The sequence below is a fragment of the Lacerta agilis genome, chromosome 10 (genome assembly GCF_009819535.1).
Source record: "Lacerta agilis isolate rLacAgi1 chromosome 10, rLacAgi1.pri, whole genome shotgun sequence".
Lineage (NCBI taxonomy): Eukaryota > Metazoa > Chordata > Lepidosauria > Squamata > Lacertidae > Lacerta > Lacerta agilis.
Window position 1 is genome coordinate 18,210,761 of NC_046321.1, and position 18,174 is coordinate 18,228,934.

The following is an 18,174-nucleotide window of genomic DNA, read 5'->3' on the forward strand; positions in this document are numbered from 1 at the left end:
CCTGTCTTCCACTGCCTCCTGCAGTTTGGTCAGACTCATGTTGGTAGATTCAAGAACACTGTCCAACCATCTCATCCTCTGTCGTCCCCTTCTCCTTGTGCCCTCAATCTTTCCCAACATCAGGGTCTTTTCCAGGGAGTCTTCTCTTCTCATGAGGTGGCCAAAGTCTTGGAGCCTCAGCTTCAGGATCTGTCCTTCCAGTGAGCACTCAGGGCTGATTTCTTTAAGAATGGATAGGTTTGATTTTCTTGCAATGCATGGGACTCTCAAGAGTCTCCTCCAGCACCTTAATTCAAAAGCATCAATTCTCCAGCGATCAGCCTTCTTTATGGTCCAGCTCTCACTTCCATACATTACTACTGGAAAAATCATAGCTTTAACTATACGGACCTTTGTCGGCAAGGTGATGTCTCTGCTTTTTAAGATGCTGTCTAGGTTTGTCATTGCTTTTCTCCCAAGAAGCAGGCGTCTTCTAATTTTGTGACTGCTGTCACTGTCTGCAGTGATCATGGAACCCAAAAAGCCGGTCCTGGAGCACTGGAAGGGCGCGTAGAGACTCGCGCTGCTCCAGCACCACGCCCCTTATCCCCCGTTCACCCACCTCCCCTCCCGAGGGGCGGCAAGCGCGGGAGGGAGGCGGCGGAGAGGCGGCACACGGGGGGCGCCAGAGGGATCGCCGCGACACAGCGGCCGATCTCCCTAAGACGGCCCTGTGACCAGCACTAATCCAGCATTCTAACCTCTACATTATGCTGGCAACTCCAAATTATGATCATATGTGGATTGTATAACCAAAATAGTTGTGTTCTTATCAGAGTTTCACTTTAATTCAAGTCTGTGTTTCTAATGAAATAAGATACAATTCATCACCATTTTGTGGTATGGTGTATTGATGGAGTCTAAATTTAACTTACTCTTTTGAAATCAAATTAGTCTAGCAGCTTGCTGACAATTTTTCTTTTATATGCTGCAGTCCTTGAATAAAGCAGCTAGAGTGATATATTATTGAGCAGATAGAGTCATTTAATGTTGAATTGCAAGACTCCAAGCATGGTTTTAAAATAAAGTTCCCCAAATAGTTTCCCCTTTTGGCTATGATGCCAGATGTAAAATATTACAAAATCTTGATATGGTATAAATAAGAGCAAAGCAATGAATTTAATTCGATTTCATGCTTCTATTGATGAAAAATAAAGAAAATAACATTTGCACCTGAAATATCACCTGGTAGTTTAGATGAATCTGTCTGAGAGCTGGTGTTAATGTTCAGATTTTTTTCTTATTTCTAATGACAGTCCTCCATTCAGTAGCATTTTATATAGTGACAGTTAGTCTCTCAAATTATACAGCACATCCCTAATGACATATTTATATTTTTTCATTTCAATAGTCTTTTTTATTATTATTCTTGCAGGCATTTGGACAGTCATTCTCAGTACACCGCAAAGTAGCTGAAGATGGTGAGACACGTGAGGAGACACTCCTCCAGGAGTCTGCATCAAAGGAAGCCTATTACCTAGGGAAGATTTTGGAAATGCAGAATGAATTGAAACAAAGTAGGGCTGTTGTTACCAACTTTCAGGCAGAGAATGAACGACTGACGGCGATTGTGCACGACTTAAAAGAGGTAAATCCGGTTAAGAAGTGGTGTGAGATTTAGACTGGATTCTAATTACAGTTTGTTTAAAATGTAACATTATATTTCCTTTTTAGGCCAATTAAAAGTAGTCACAGGTTTGTTTATATTCCATCTGAATGAAGACAACGCTATGCCAAACTAGATCAATTCATGAATTAATCTCTTTAAGCAGAATACCACAACATTTTAGCAATAAGCAGATAGGTAAAGGTAAAGGTAAAGGACCCTTGAAAATGGTTAAGTCCAGTCAAAGGTGACTATGGGGTGCAGCGCTCATCTCACTTTTCAGGCCGAGGGAGCCGGCATTTGTCCACAGACAGTTTTCCGGGTCATGTGGACAGCATGACTAAACCGCTTCTGGCACAACGGGACACTGACGAGTGCCAGAGCGCACAGAAACATCATTTAACTTTCTGCCGCAGCAGTACCTATTCATCTACTTGCACTGGAGTGCTTTCAAACTACTAGGTTGGCAGAAGCTGGGACAGAGCAATGGAAGCTCACCACTATTGAGCAGATTCGAACTACCGACCTTCTGATCAGCAAGCCCAAGAGGCTCAGTGGTTTAAACCACAGTGCTACCTGTGTCCCTGTTAATAAGCAGATAATAAAAGCACACACAGAGGATTTCCCCCCTCTCTTATGTTGGTCAAGTGCTGTCCCTCTGGTTTATACAGGTGGTCAGTCCCTTTACCCTAGTTGTTGTTGTTGTTGTTGTTGTTCAGTCGTTCAGTCGTGTCCGACTCTTCGTGACCCCATGGACCAGAGTACGCCAGGCACGCCTATCCTTCACTGCCTCTCGCAGTTTGGCCAAACTCATGTTAGTAGCTTCAAGAACACTGTCCAACCATCTCATCCTCTGTCGTCCCCTTCTCCTTGTGCCCTCCATCTTTCCCAACATCAGGGTCTTTTCTACCCTAGTAGAAGAGAACAAAGATGAATCAAGTCTCCAGACAACCAAGGCTGTGTCTGCTGTTTGGTTTTGCAGATAGCAGAGTCAAATACTCATGGTGGTACTTGCAGGTTTTCATTATGCTTTCTGGCTCCAGTCCAGACTCATTTTTATAGGCAAACCACCACACACATTGACCAGTATAAGGGTGTATAAATATCAGCAGCAATTTCCTCTAGCAACAGTTCTCACAAGTGTCTTTGTACATGAAGTGGCTGTGTAGGTGTGGCAACACTGTAAACAAATCCACATGGACACATTGGCATTCCAAGGGCATGCTGATTGCAGTTCTCACACATACCTTGTACTCAGTGGCAGCACGGTAGAGCAATACCAAGGTGTATAGCCCGGTGCAAAAGGTTATTGCAGGGTTCGCAGTCCACACAGGAACAGCAGCACAGAATAGCACAAGACAGCAGAAACAGCCCTCCCACATCCTTATGGGGATAACCCTCATGTACTGTGACATTGTCCAACAGCATGATGAACCGGGGGCACCACCACAGTGGCCAAAGTCCCCTAGCCTGCAACCACCCCAGCCACCTGGATTTACCCACAGAGCAGGGATGGCAGCTTTGCCACACACTCCATCAGTGATGCCAGCTCATGATGAACCTGCCCCATGGCTTGCAGGAGGTGAATGGCATAGATGAGGGAGGTGTTGAAACCCATCAACTGTAATGTAAAGCCCTCACATTGAATAAACACTCATCTTCCTAGACAAATTATATGCATTTTCAACAACAGTTTGGACATATATTCCAGTAGTAGTTTTATATCATGTCATGTCGCTCTACTAAGGTGATTGCTTATAGTGTGAAGAAAGAAATAGCTGACCTCCTATGCAGTATTTTCTGTAGAGTTGGCCCAATACTTTTTGCTTCTTGATAAGAAGCACAAGATTGTTGTGGCGGTTCGCTCAACCTACACAGGTCCCCCAGATGTTTAACGGTCCGTTGATACCTGTGCTCACCACTTTGTTAATTAACCGCTACCACCAACCAGTTTGTCTGGTATTTACTTCACTCAGTTCAATCAAGGAGAATATTGGAACAAACTGTTTTTATTGAAGTTTAGTACATAAGCATGTGGTTTCTGAATAAACAGTTCTTTCTTGGTTGTGTTCTTGTTAACAACAGTGCCCAACGATTTCTCCTGCCCTTGTACCTACTCCTTCCCTTGCCACCCTCCTTCCAACCTCTCAATACCCACAAGAAGCCCCAAGTCCCCCTCAAAGACAAAAGACCAAGACCAAGACCAAGACCACTTAACTCCGCCCCCCCTTAAGGTTCTTACTGGTTAATCCTTTTAACTCATTCTATGCCATTCCTAAGTTTGGGTGGTCGCCACAATTGTAACGAATGGCATGATTTGTGTGGGCCTAAGATGACTGAAGTACACCACAAAATGGCTGCTGTCAATGAACTATCAGTGAACTGTGCTGTATAAGAGCTAAGGGAATGTGCATGTTTTGGCAAAAGCAGTGTGCTGGGAACAGTACATGCAAGGAGGCATGAAGACTGACTATGCAACACTAATTTCAAACAATAAAAGTTGTAAAATGCCAAGAACATGCCAAGGACAACAAGGATTGCCAAGAACATGCCAAAGACAACAAAGTTATGCCAAGACTCAGGAGAACAGAAAGAAGAGTATGTAAGTCAAGACTCTCCAGCCTGGGGTGTGTGCTAGACACTGTTGGGATCCTGCTGTCTGGTCACCCATAAGCTCTTGCTGAACTTGATCAATTCAGCAGGGAGTGGTGAGAATGGGAGAGACATGAATGTGTGTGTGTGTGTGTGTGGCTGAGTGCATGTTCCCCTGTCTTGTTATATGTATTCCATGGTAATAAATAAAGTAGTACTATAGAGAAAAGTCAATTTTGGTTGTCTGTTATGTTTACTTCTGCCCCCACCCCTTGTACCAAATCCAATTGTACTGGCAGTTGAATCTTACTTCAGTGGCAGCATGCTTCATAGTATGGTTGGCCCATAGCCTCTGAATAAGGCTCAGACTTCTATATCATTTGGCTGATCTGCTCCTGGTCTGTGTTTGGAATACGCTTTTTTTTAGGTTTTATACCCAGCCCCAATAGCATGTTACTTACCAGAGCATGTGGTGACCTAGCAATATTCCCTCGTAGCCACTGGGAATAGTTAGAACCAGTGTGATTTGATACTTAAGGTTCTCTCAAAGACTCCCCAATGGGAAAATGGACCATTTGCATCTCCTCCAGCTTTCTGCTCCCCCCCCCCACAACCACTCTATAATATTTTGTTCATAAACCCTTGCCCAGTTGCCTAGTGTGAGTATAAATCACTTCCAGGTGACCAGGCAATAAAAATTTTTATATTGGTAGAAAGTTGTTTATTTGTCTTTCTTTATATTTTTAATGTTTAATGTTTTGTTTGTTTTTGTATATGCTGGAAGCCACCCAGAAAGGCTGGGGCAACCCAGTCAGATGGGCAAGGTACAAATAATAATAATAATAATAATAATAATAATAATAATCCTTAGAGTTTGCCATAATCATATTTGTGGGCAAGTACTGTAAGTTAATTTAGTGTTTTGTGATACAGTAATTGCAGGATAATTTTTTTGCAAAGTTGCAGTAGTAGGAGACCTGCAGCAAATGCTGGAAAATCATGAATTGTAAATCAGAGCCAAGCCTGTCCTGCTGTTTATCAAGAACCTACATCAGGCTGCAAAGTTTGCAAAAAGTGTCTCTTCAGCTGTTAATAGCAAATACAAAAGCTGCCAGTAATTGACTTATCCACCTCAGTGTTTGAGCAGTCTGGAATTGACATAAGTTATTTTTAACCAGCAAATCAATACACAAAAAGGCGGATCAGCACTCATGTTTCTCAGTAGTGCTCTCTCATCTATATAAATCTAGATGGTTCAGTCATTAGTTATTACATCGGGTGAATTCTAGTAACTTTCAGATGAAAGTTTGTGAGTTGGAGTGTGCTGTGAAGTTAAGTAAATTATTCTGTGCTCAAAGCAACATTGGAAGCACAAGCAAGACATGGAGCCATCAGTTACTGGCATGTTACTGAAGTAAATTTATTTTCATTTTCGTAGATGTGTATTATCCTGGAGCCACCCAAAGACCTTGATCATAAATTGTAAAGGATTTCTCTCATTTGACTGAATCTCCACCCATAAAGCTATTTTTGATTGAGCAACTTGCCACACCATTCACATAAAGGGTAAAGGTAAAGGGACCCCTGACCATTAGGTCCAGTCATGGACGACTCTAGGGTTGTGGCACTCATCTTGCTTTACTGGCTGAGGGAGCCGGTGTACAGCTTCCGGGTCATGTGGCCAGCATGACTAAGCTGCTTCTGGCGAACCAGAGGAGCACACGGAAATGCTGTTTACCTTCCCGCTGGAGTGGTACCTATTTATCTACTTGCACTTTGTGCTTTTGAACTGCTAGGTCAGCAGGAGCAGGGACCGAGCAATGGAAGCTCACCACATCACGGGGATTCAAACCGCCAACCTTCTGATCAGCAAGTCCTAGACTCTGTGGTTTAACCCACAGTGCCACCCCCCGCGTCCCATTCACATACTAAGAGCATATAGTATAAAACTTTGGGGTGAAAGTTTACAACTTACAACTTCAATCCTAAAAAAAGGTCGGCCTTCACTCATGTTCACTTCATCAAATCTGGCCCTTAAAAAAAAAAGTTTGGACACCCCTGGTATAAACCATAAGTGGGGTAGAGCACCTAATTTTAAGTTATGACATTATTATATATTGTTTTTTTTCCATTTATTTGTTGAATTGGTCCATTGTTTTCCCCCCTAGTGTTAACTGTACTTCTTGACATGCATCTTTAATAAATCTCAGTACTGTATTATTATTATTATTATTATTATTATTATTATTATTATTATTATTAAAAAAGAATATTATGACTGTTATAAGAAAAAACTGCTCCTTTTCCCCTTATGGTGTATCCAAGAGCCCGTATAGAGTCCTTATGTAGGTTCTCTATCAGGAGAAAATAACAGAGGCCAACCAGAGAGTATTGAGAAGCAAAGTAGCTAGTAAGCATGATCTTTATTAAACTGTTGCAACAGGGTCCCCCATTCCTCCCACACATGGAGGGAGGAGAGGAACCCAGAACATTGGTGTGCAAGCTCTGGTTATCTCCTGTTTTGCCCAGTCCATTAACTCATCCATCTTGTTTTGCCCCGTCCCTACATCACAGAAAGAGGTGGCCCCCAGCAGAAATTGCTTCTCTCATGTCTGCCAGGATACCTGATCTCAGGGGTCAGCAACCTTTTTCAACCGTGGGCTATATATAAATGAACACATTCCTATGCCCCACAAATAACTCAGAGATGCATTTTAAAATAAAAGGACACATTCTACTCATGTAAAAACACGCTGATTCCCGGACCGCCCATGGGCTGGATTAAGAAGGCGATTGGGCTGCATCTGGCCCACGGGCCTTAGGTTGCCTAACCCTGCCTTATCCCATTGCCTTTTCTGGGTAGCCTGGCCATTCCTTTGAGATGGTAAATACTTAGTTCCTGAATCTCTTATGCATATTGATAGTATGCTCAGCTTAACAGATACTTGCCAGACTGTATTTACAGGGAGGTGTAAGACCCTAGAGTCCAAAGACAATTGGAAAGCTTTTCCCATTTCCTTCCTCCCCTCAGAGAAATATTTGAGGTCAATTTGGGAGAGTCAAAATGGCTTCAGGATTGTTCTTCTGTACTATTTTAGACATGTGGTTTATATACTTATGTGTGTGTTTGCCTTGTACATTTATGAACATATATATATATATATGGCCTGAGAATTCCTATAACAATGACGATATAAAACATTTCCAATTGTCTGTATTTCTTGGTATTTTAGAAAGCTGTTTTGAGTTTGTGATATAGTATATAGTGCTTGGATATGGAACAACTGATTGGTTCAAAATTGGGAAAGGAGTACGACAAGGCTGTATATTGGCTCCCTGCTTATTTAACTTATATGCAGAATTCATCATGCGAAAGGCTGGACTGGATGAATCCCAAACCGGAATTAAGATTGCCGGAAAAAATATCAACAACCTCAGATATGCTGATGATACAACCTTGATGGCAGAAAGTGAGGAGGAATTAAAGAACCTTTTAATGAGGGTGAAAGAGGAGAGCGCAAAATATGGTCTGAAGCTCAACATCAAAAAAACTAAGATCATGGCCACTGGTCCCATCACCTCCTGGCAAATAGAAGGGGAAGAAATGGAGGCAGTGAGAGACTTCACTTTCTTGGGTTCCATGATCACTGCAGATGGTGACAGCAGTCACGAAATTAGAAGACGCCTGCTTCTTGGGAGAAAAGCAATGACAAACCTAGACAGCATCTTAAAAAGCAAAGACATCACCTTGCCGACAAAGGTCCGTATAGTTAAAGCTATGGTTTTCCCAGTAGTAATGTACGGAAGTGAGAGCTGGACCATAAAGAAGACTGATCGCCGAAGAATTGATGCTTTTGAATTATGGTGCTGGAGGAGACTCTTGAGAGTCCCATGGACTGCAAGAAGATCAAACCTATCCATTCTCAAAGAAATCAGCCCTGAGTGCTCACTAGAAGGACAGATCCTGAAGTTGAGGCTCCAGTACTTTGGCCACCTCATGAGAAGAGAAGACTCCCTAGAAAAGACCCTGATGTTGGGAAAGATGGAGGGCACAAGGAGAAGGGGACGACAGAGGATGAGATGGTTGGACAGTGTTCTCGAAGCTACTAACATGAGTTTGGCCAAACTGCGAGAGGCAGTCAAGGATAGGTGTGCCTGGCGTGCTCTGGTCCATGGGGTCACGAAGAGTCGGACACGACTGAACGACTGAACAAAAAATACTGTATAGTGCTTAAGACTCTTGTTCCTTTTTCTTCATTCACTCCCTTGTTTGATTTCATTTGTTTTGGTGTAAAGCAAATATCTTGTTGGATTGCAGACCTCAGAAATATAACTTGTCTCAGAGAAGCTAATTGGGCAGTTTGATCCCTAGAGGTTCTTCTGAATCCTTTATTCCTTGATTAGTTGGTCCCCCATTTCTGGCTTGTGATAGAAGCAAGGAACATATTAATGAGCAATTTAGATGTTGCTGTTTTGTTAAGATTTAGAGCTTGAGGAGGTAATGCATTCATTGAAATATGAAAAGGATGGTAGATGAACAGCTGCCTGTTGTTAATCTAAAATTTCGATTTGCAAACATCCAGATGTCATTGTGTCCTTGTTTTGGGAGTAATTACAATTTGAGGCAAACTACCCAGTGCTTTTACATCTAATGTGATGGGGGGGAGTGCTAGTTTTTTACCAGACCAGAATAATAATTATGTTACAGTACTGTTTTAATAAAATGTTGCAAATGAAGGGGTGAAATGTTGCCTAACATTTGGGAGCCAAACTAGATGTGGGACAGGAGATCTATGAATAGAATCACTCACTTAAAAAAAACAACACAAAAAACAATGGTAACTAAAGGAGGGAGTGGTTTGGAATCACACTACATTACTGGGGGAAGTAAGATAACTCTTTTGCCCTGCACCAGTTTTCCAACTTAAATTTGCCTCAAAGTTGCACTTGAGTGGTCTTGACTACTCCAGAGTAAGACTAAAAGCTGTGCCCTAGTAACTATTAATAATTTACACCAAATTAAGAGTAAAGTCTGTTAATTTTCTAATTCAGTTGCTAGCTTATTTTGATGTAACCTTTATTTTAATTGCTATAACATTGGTAGGAATATTTTAAGCACAGAATTATTAATTTAGGTTTGGATGATTGGTAGCCTTTGGAGGGTTATGTTTATTTCACTCCTTGTAATATCATTATATCTTTTTTTCTTGAACAGTAGTAGAGAAAAAGAACTTTATAGTAAAGGAAGTTTCAGTGAAGTTGTTAAATGGCTAAATTGGTCTTATTTCTGGGAAATGGGGCACAGATTCCATTCTTAAAGCAGAAGATTATTGGTTGCCCAGCATATGGCCAAAATCAGCTCTGAAAGAGCAAAGGAGATTTTGAACTGTGCAAAGAGATATCCATTCTACTTGGAATCTCTTTCCTCGTGTGAAATACCCATTCTTACTGTTTGGAGCTCCAGTAAGCCCAGTTGCTCAACTATCCCAGAATTGTTGCTGAATAAGGTCTTATAGAACAGCAAAGAACATACTGTGTAGAAGACAGATCCTCTGACCTCCTTCCCCTTCATACTTGTATCTTGAAAACCAGGTGTATAGTGTTAGTTGAACTAATTAACATTCCTATCATAGAAGATTTTCTGTTCATTAATTCTGTCTTCTAACCTGCAGGCACACCAGAATCTCCAGTGGCTGCTCTTTTTTATTTTTGCAAGCCTAGCAGCTGTTGTACAGTTATCTGCCCAGATCAGATAAAGTTTTAACGCATTGTCTACCATGCTTCACAAATCTGGATGGCTTCTAAAGTCCCCACTGTTCCTGTGTTTTGCTGGGGGTTTTATCCCTCTTTTGTTTGTTATGTATTTGACACCGAGCACCCCCTGCACCAACCCCCCCTCCCATAGCAACTTCAGTGTGTAGCAGCGGCGGAAAAGCTTTGCCCATGTTGGAGCTGGCTTTATGCATCTGCTGAAAAAGTTACATTTGTATTGATGAGACAAAATCCACATGCTGTGCATGACTGCAAGAACACATAAATGACTCGCTATGAGGTGAGCTTACTCAGACAAAGTGTTTTCCTGTGTGGCTAACAGACACTGTGAGAACAAGCTTTCATTCTTTCTTTATCATAATACAATTTCTTACTTTATCTTATTTGGTACTTTAGAGTGAAAACAGGTTTTTTACCAATTACCAGCAAAGCTAGTGAAGCATTTGTTGCTGCAACCTCAGCAAAACTATGCACAACAAGAATAGAGTGAGGTGAAAATCAGTGTTTTACTTTCAGCACTTTACAGCTCTTATAGCAGCAAAATGGCTACATAGTTTCCTTTTCTTATAGTGTCCCCTAAAATAACACCTTCTTCTTAAACCATTTCTGTGAATGGCACCCATGAAAAACATCCTTTGTGTTGATTTCCACTGAACAAACACCATTTTGGCTTCTAGTTTGTGTTACTATTATACAACTCGCATAGTTTTTCATGAAACAGAAATAAAAATAAAGACTTTGCCAGTTTTTCTGGGACAGTTATGATATTATACCAAAGAGAAAATGATGTCCTAATGATAAAGGCAAAAGAGACAGTGCTATGCATTACAATGTGTGTTTGGATTGTGGGCACATGCGCTAAACCCTGTCTGTGGTGCCTACCCCTTCCCCCAAAGAACGAGACAAGAGACCAGAGTATGGGTTCAAATTGGCCACCTTAGACCCCACCCCCGGCCTGCCATCCATTGTCCTCCCTGGCCAAGGGCGGGTCAAAGGCCAACCCAAGCAGGTGGGAGGCACCCGCCCAGGTGAGCCCTCGCTGGTGCCACAAACCCCGCCCACCTTGTGGGGAAGGGAGGGCGGAACTTCCATTCTCCATGAAGATTATGCTTTATACCTTAATTCCCTCTTTGATTGAAACCCTAAAATTCTTTATCAGTTTGGCACTTTCATGATACTACTGCAAATAGGTTCTTGGCTCTCATCGTCTAATCTAATAGTTTGTTCTGTGAAAAACAAATGAGTGATGAAAAGGGCAGTAAGGTGAATAGTGAGAAACCCATGCACTCCACTTTAATGACTTTTTAAATGTATGATTCTGTGCCAGGCAAGCTGTTTACTTTTAGCCATTCTCAGCAGCCAAATCCAGTCAGCATCCCAGAAGAGGACACAGGGTCATTCGGAGGTCAGACAGTGGTCTCACTCTTTCATTGTAATGGTCAAATCCACTGTTAAGCTTCAGGATTCAATGAGTTTTTGGGTGACAAATGCTTCAGATATATATAGCTGCCTTTCACAGCTTCCCTATGTGCTGGGTTTTTTATAGAAAGACCAAGGTGACAATGTTGACATTGACATTGTTAAATTATTTTTTATCATATTTTAGTATGGTGCACCAACGTCTTATATAGATGGATGGCATCCAATATTAGCTAGAATAGACGCTTTGAAATAATTTATTTAAATTGGTGCATTCTGACTAATGCTGGATATCACCTACTTTCTGTTAGGCAATAACTTCCCAATTTTCTGACCCAAATAGATTAATTTCTGTTTCAACTAAAAATCCAAAAGGGGTTCTCCAATTATTATTATTATTATTATTAATAATAATAATAAATGTCAGCAATGTTTTTTTCTCAAACATGTCAACTTTGTCTCCAACAACTTCAGCAACCATTCCTTCATATTAAACAATAATATGTCTTTCCATGTTTGTCCACACAAGAGTCTTTTGAAATTTCATCCTGATTTTTAACTGGATAGTTTCTAACAAATTGGTGTCTTAACAAGTTCAATACTTTGGGTCCATTTGCTTCTTTTGCCCCAAAAGTGATAACGAAGCCTCGTTTCCACAGTTGACCAGTAGCCTTGAGACAGTCTTTAAACCTCTTTTGTTGACCACCAGCATTACGCTTTCCATTTTTAAGTTAGGAATAGAGTAGTTGCTTTGGAAGACGATCATCACGCATCCGCACAAAGTGAGCAGTCCAATGAAGTTGATGTTGAAGAATTATTGCTTCAACACTGGTGATCTTTGCTTCTTCCAGTACACTGTTAGGATGGCTGATCATATACAGTGGTACCTTGATTGTCAACTTAATCCATTCTGGGAGTCTGTTTGACTCCCAGAACCATTCAAAAACCAAGGCGTGGCTTCCGATTGGCTGCAGGAACTTCTTGCACTCAATTGGAAGCTGTGGAAGCTGCATCAGTCGTTCGGCTTCCGAAAAACGTTCACAAACCAAAACACTTACTTCTGGGTTTGCGGTGTTCGGGAGCCGATTTGTTCGGGAGCCAAGCTGTTTGACAACCAAGGTACCACTGGAATATAGGAGACAAGTGATGTTATACACTTTTATGGCTTGGTTTCCTGATTTGATCATGTTCCAGTTAGTAAACAAATATTTTCACTATCTGCTGATGTAAGCACACAGAAGCCTTTGTTGTTAGTTCTGGCTGGACTTTAAATAAGTTCAGATATGCTGTGGTTATCTCTCCCCCATCCTTTGGAAAGTTGAAACATCTTCCAAGTTACAGATTAAGCCTTTAGGTTTGTTATAAGAATTTTAAGGTCATATATAAAAAATTAAATCTTCATAACTGTATATATAAACCACATGTCTGAAACCCCACATATTAGGCCCTGAACAAATTGACCTCAAATATTACTCTGAAAGGTCAAAGTGGGAAATCTCCCCATTGTCTCTTTCCTCACAAATCCTGTCCTCACAAATTCTGTCTTAAGGGCACATTCAAGATATGAACAGGGTGTGAGCCTGTGACCTGTGACCTAGATTCAGGAATTAAGTAGTTATAATAACAAAAGAATGGCCAAAACCCAGATAATGCAAACAGGTAACTTGCCAGACAGGAGATAAACAATGCACTCAGATTTCTGTTGGAGACCACCTTTTCCGTGATGTAGGTATGATATATTGGGGGGGGGTCTTGGACTCCAGGGCGGGCAATTTAAAATGTCTATATAAGGGCTTGCACGCATGGCTCTGGGTCCTCCTCCAAACTCCTGTGGGGTGGGGGGAGCACCCTGTTGCAACAGCTTTTAAAAAAGATCAGGCTTAACTAGCTACCTTGCTTTTCACTAGAATTCTGGTCTGGTCTCTGTCATTTTACTAGCTGGTAAGGGCTTCCAATTGTGCTCTGCTGGAGTTCCAGACTCCCTCCCGGAGAAGGACCCCTTTTAACTCTTATTACAGGTTATAGGTTATTATTTTTTCTATACTAGCACTAGCTTCAGCAGAGAATGATGATTGGATTACTGATTTAGCAGAGAGTGATTATTAAATTACTGATTTAGCAGAGAATGAGCCTACATGACGTTTTCCTGCTTCTCAGCCATGAGGCCCATTTCTGCCCTCACTCTGGGTCCAGGTAGCTATCATTAGCACTTGATTGCATCTAAGGCACTTAATACTAAGGTTGCTTGGATAGACTATTAGCCTGCTGTTCGTCTCATTACTGCTTGCCCTGGGTAGCAGTAGCTTTCTAATGTGTCAAGGTGAGGCCTTTCCCAATGCTTTATTATTATTATTATTATTATTATTATTATTATTATTATTATTATTATTATTACTTGCAAAGCATATACTCTACCACTAACTGATAGCCCTTCTTTTGGGAAGTCCAACATTTACTTTTCTGTTCAGTAGAAATCTTGGGACTGTTTATCCAGGTTTCTTACATTTTGTTCTTTTGTTTTGTTGTGTTTTTAAAGAATGAGCTATTTTACTTGGCATACACTGATGGGCATTCATAATATTATGATTTATTGGATACTTTGTCTTCAGTGAATGAATTCTCACAGATTTACAGTGCTGCCAAATGAACTGTGAACAAGTTATCAACTAATTTTTGATTATCAGGGAAAGTAACATAGCAAGTGCTACGGTACATATTCATTATGCTGTGTGGTTACTTACTTTCAACTGGGAAATTTACTTTTGTTTTAATGTGCAGTAGTGCTAATAGGACTGTATAGAAGGCTGATTGCCGAAGAATTGATGCTTTTGAATTATGGTGCTGGAGGAGACTCTTGAGCGTCCCATGGACTGCAAGAAGATCAAACCTATCCATTCTTAAGGAAATCAGCCCTGAGTGCTCACTGGAAGGACAGATCCTGAAGCTGAAGCTTTGGCCACCTCATGTGAAGAGAAGACTCCCTAGAAAAGACCCTGATGTTGGGAAAGATGGAGGGCACAAGGAGAAGAGGACGACAGAGGATGAGGTGGTTGGACAGTGTTCTTGAAGCTACCAACATGAGTCTGACCAAACTGCAGGAAGCAGTGGAAGACAGGAGTGCCAGGCATGCTCTGGTCCATGGGATCACGAAGAGTCGGACACGACTAAACAACAACAACGAGTGCTAATTGGAGGATGGGATGAGGATGTACATCTGCTTCTTTACTGATAAAGATAAGCCATGCTTTGTGGAAAACTGAAGACAGCAACAAGACAAATACCTGATGCTGATAGAAACTTACAAGTTTACTGAGGCATCTGGTTAAGTCAGTTATTGTGTACAAAACCTGATGCCACTATAAACCAGCTTGTTTCTAAGATGCCACAGTTCAAATTGCAATTTTGCTGCTATGGTCTTCACTAGCAGGTGCTGCCTGCAAATGATGGATAACAGTTCAGCATAATTAATTTCACTTGCACTTTTTGCTGAGGCTGCTGTACTGAATTATTGGGTGATATAAACACAGTATCTATCATCTATGTTTATGCGGCTGAGCAGATATGTTAACAATGCAAAGAGCTTGTGCATTAGCCATTTATCTACAATATAGTTCTTTCTCTCCCGTGTTTGTGTATACCTGCAATCCCTTTTGTTTGCATGACTATATGATTCTGTAGGTGGAAATATTTTGTATTTGTGACACAGATGAGAAATCTTACGAGTGAGTCTTTTGGATTGCACTTTTAATGTTTAATGGATATATCTGGAAAATATGCTTCAGCCAGCTATTGTGTGTTCATTTGTAAGCTTTAAAATGTTATCACATAGTTTGGATTTTTAAGAGCCATTAAAAAGGTCAGATAAGTTGCTGCAAGCTATAAAATCCAGTATTTCCTCCCACCTTTTCTGCTCCATCTATATAATGATGGAGTTAATTTCTCAACGAAGGAGAATGATAAGAGTTTGAAGGAGGTGGGTTGGTGGCTATAGTTTCTTGGTTAGATCCAGTGAAAACCCTCCTGGCAGCTCCCCTCCCCCAGAAACACTGTCTTCTCTTGAGAGTTGGTGGGCCGGTGAATAGGATGGACTGCGGGGGCCTATGGGGGAAATGGTGTTGGAGTTTATTTTAGAAGTCATTTAACAAGCATTGGCCCTGCTTTTTGGCAATTCCTATAAACCTTGTCCACAAGGAAACCCCATACGTTGTGGTCGTTCATCCATCCACCCCACAGTTGTATGGCACAGTTGCTTTTGTAAGACTATCTCCACTGAAACATTGTTTTATTTGGAGTTTAAAGTTTTATCTGTGATTATTAATTTTCAATGGCTCCTTCACATATGCAGTCCATCATTTGATTCTACAGCCAATCAGTTATGAACATGCATGGCTGAACCAGTATTCACTCTGATAAATGAAAAGCAAGGGGCAACAAATGCAAAGCACTTGTTTTTGGAATATAAGGAAAGCTAATTTGTAGTAGTCTGAATAGCTACAGTACATACCATAGATGCACACTCTAAATATTTTGATAATAGCAATTTAACTTTAGCATTTCTTCAGCACTGGAGATTGATGTGCACATTTTATGATTAAATGCAAAATCCAGCAGAAACAAAACAAACCTTCCACCCATTCAAAAATGCCACCCCCATCTTGTGAAGTGTCTTTCTCAATGTCAATATGTAATTGGTTTAATTATAACCATTCCAACTCTCTCTCCTGGTGGTTGGAATGGCAAAATACTCAAGGCATCAAAATAAATACTTGTATAATTTTAGCTGCACCTAATGGGTTATGTTGTTGTTGACAGACACAGACAATCTCCACTGTAATATCTAAAAAATGTTTCGCCAATGTATTTTGAAAAATGTCTGGCTGTTGGATATGAGAAATTAAGCTCACTAACACTCTGGAATTGAAGGAACAGGTTACACAAACCTGACCATGCAGTCACCCAAACTGGGCCCCAAATTCCCCAAATTCTTTTTGGAGGGATCCATTAGCAAAAATCCATTAGCTTAAGGTGAGTATAACACAGACCAGAGCCAGGATGACTCCTTTATCAGTTACATGAATACTTAATGGATGGTCTTGTCAGTTGCAAAGAGAGACAGGATGGCTGGTCTTATCGGTTGTAAATATCCTGACCACACTGACGCACAAGCCTTGCAAGACAGGAATTCAACCCCTGTGATGGATTGGCCCTAGGGTGGAGGAGGTATGACATCCCAGCGCAGAAAGAGTTAAGCCACCTTCATTTTGACAGACAGTTCATCCTTTGGGGGCGGGGTGATCCCCAGTTTAAAAGGAGGGAACAGCCGTTTTGGCAGTTGAGAAGAGGGAGGGTGTGTGTGGAGACAGGGAGAAGAGGGGTGTGGGGCCAGGATAGTGGTAGTTAGGCTAGGATAGGATGCAGATTAGTCGGTTATACTGAAAGAGTTTATATTCTAGATGTAACTAAGCTGATGAACTATTGAAATACGTGAAACATGATGTTCTGAAATAAATAAAGACTTGTTTTTGTTGAGCCAAGAAAAAAGAGGCATTTATTTGGTCCAGCCATATATGGATGCTCATGAGGAGGTGAACTCAGGGAAAAGGCAAAACTGACCTGCAGGGTGATAGTTTCTGTCTTGGAGTTTCACGACAGCTGGACAAGAGAACCCTGTTACTAAGTTATCCCTAGTTATAATAAAAGGGGATTATCCACACAGACAGACAGACCTGGGGTGGATAGAAAAAGTGACCCCGAACACCTCAGAAATAATACACTTAGTAACAGAGGGGTAGTTGGCAGGGAGGTTTGTCGCAACCCCTGCACCCAAGGATGGCACCAGGAGTAAGCCTAGGGCTGAGTGACCCTTACTGTGAGATAAGATTGCAAAACGGGAGGGTGGTTGGATTACCACCAACTGTATGGAGTATTCCAACAAGACAAAAAGACGGGGTTCGCCAAAGAAACAACAAGATTGGAGGCTGAGCTAATAAATAATAATTATAAAGTAATTTCAAAAGCTTACCAATTACTATTGGAATAGGAGGTCATGGAGGAGACAGTGAAGTCATCCATGGTGAGATGGGCTCAAGATATTGGGCGACCGATAATGATGGAGTGGGAACATCTGTGGAGGGTTACTATGAACTTTACAAATTCTACCAGGATAAAAGAAAATATGATGAAAATCCAACACAGATGGTATCTCACGCCTTCAAGATTGTCGAAAATCTATAAAGGATCTAGTAGTGTGTGTTGGAGATGTGGGGGAAATAACGGAGATCTATTCCATATGTGGTGGGCTTGTCAAAAAATAAAGATGTTCTGGGGTTCGATTTATGAAGAACTTTAAAAAATGCTTGGAATTACTTTTCCTAAAAAACCTGAATCCCTCCTACTAAATATTGTCGATAAGGGAATCCCAGCGAAATTGAGTGAGGTTTTTCTTTATGCCACGGTGGCTGCAAGAATTTTAATTGCAAAAAGATGGAAAGAGCAAGAGCCACCTTTAATGATTGAATGGCAAAGCAAGCTACAAGAACTCGCCGAAATGGCTCAGCTAACCAACAATCTGAGAGGGGGATCAAGGCAAAAGTTCCAAGAAAAATGGGGTACATATATAATGTATGTACAAAAATACACTAAGGGTCGAATAGCTATGTCAGCCTTTCAATAGTCTTGGAGATAGAAAGAGGAAGCTGATATGACAACAGGGTACTGGTTGATATTGCAGTGGAATGATGATGTAA

General features: G+C 41.1%; 1 protein-coding gene across 18 annotated transcripts in view; it reads left to right on the forward strand.

Moving 5' to 3' along the window:
- Window positions 1-18,174, forward strand: part of BICD1 (BICD cargo adaptor 1) — a 118,400-nt gene that overhangs the window by 45,848 nt on the left and 54,378 nt on the right. For all 18 annotated transcript variants that reach the window (XR_004427486.1, XR_004427487.1, XM_033163175.1 and 15 more), the window contains exon 3: window positions 1,415-1,627. Coding sequence is in view for 16 of the 18 variants with exons in the window: in XM_033163175.1 (XP_033019066.1) it covers window positions 1,415-1,627 (213 nt within the window). In the remaining 2 variants the exon portion in view is untranslated. The remainder of the gene's footprint in view (window positions 1-1,414; window positions 1,628-18,174) is intronic.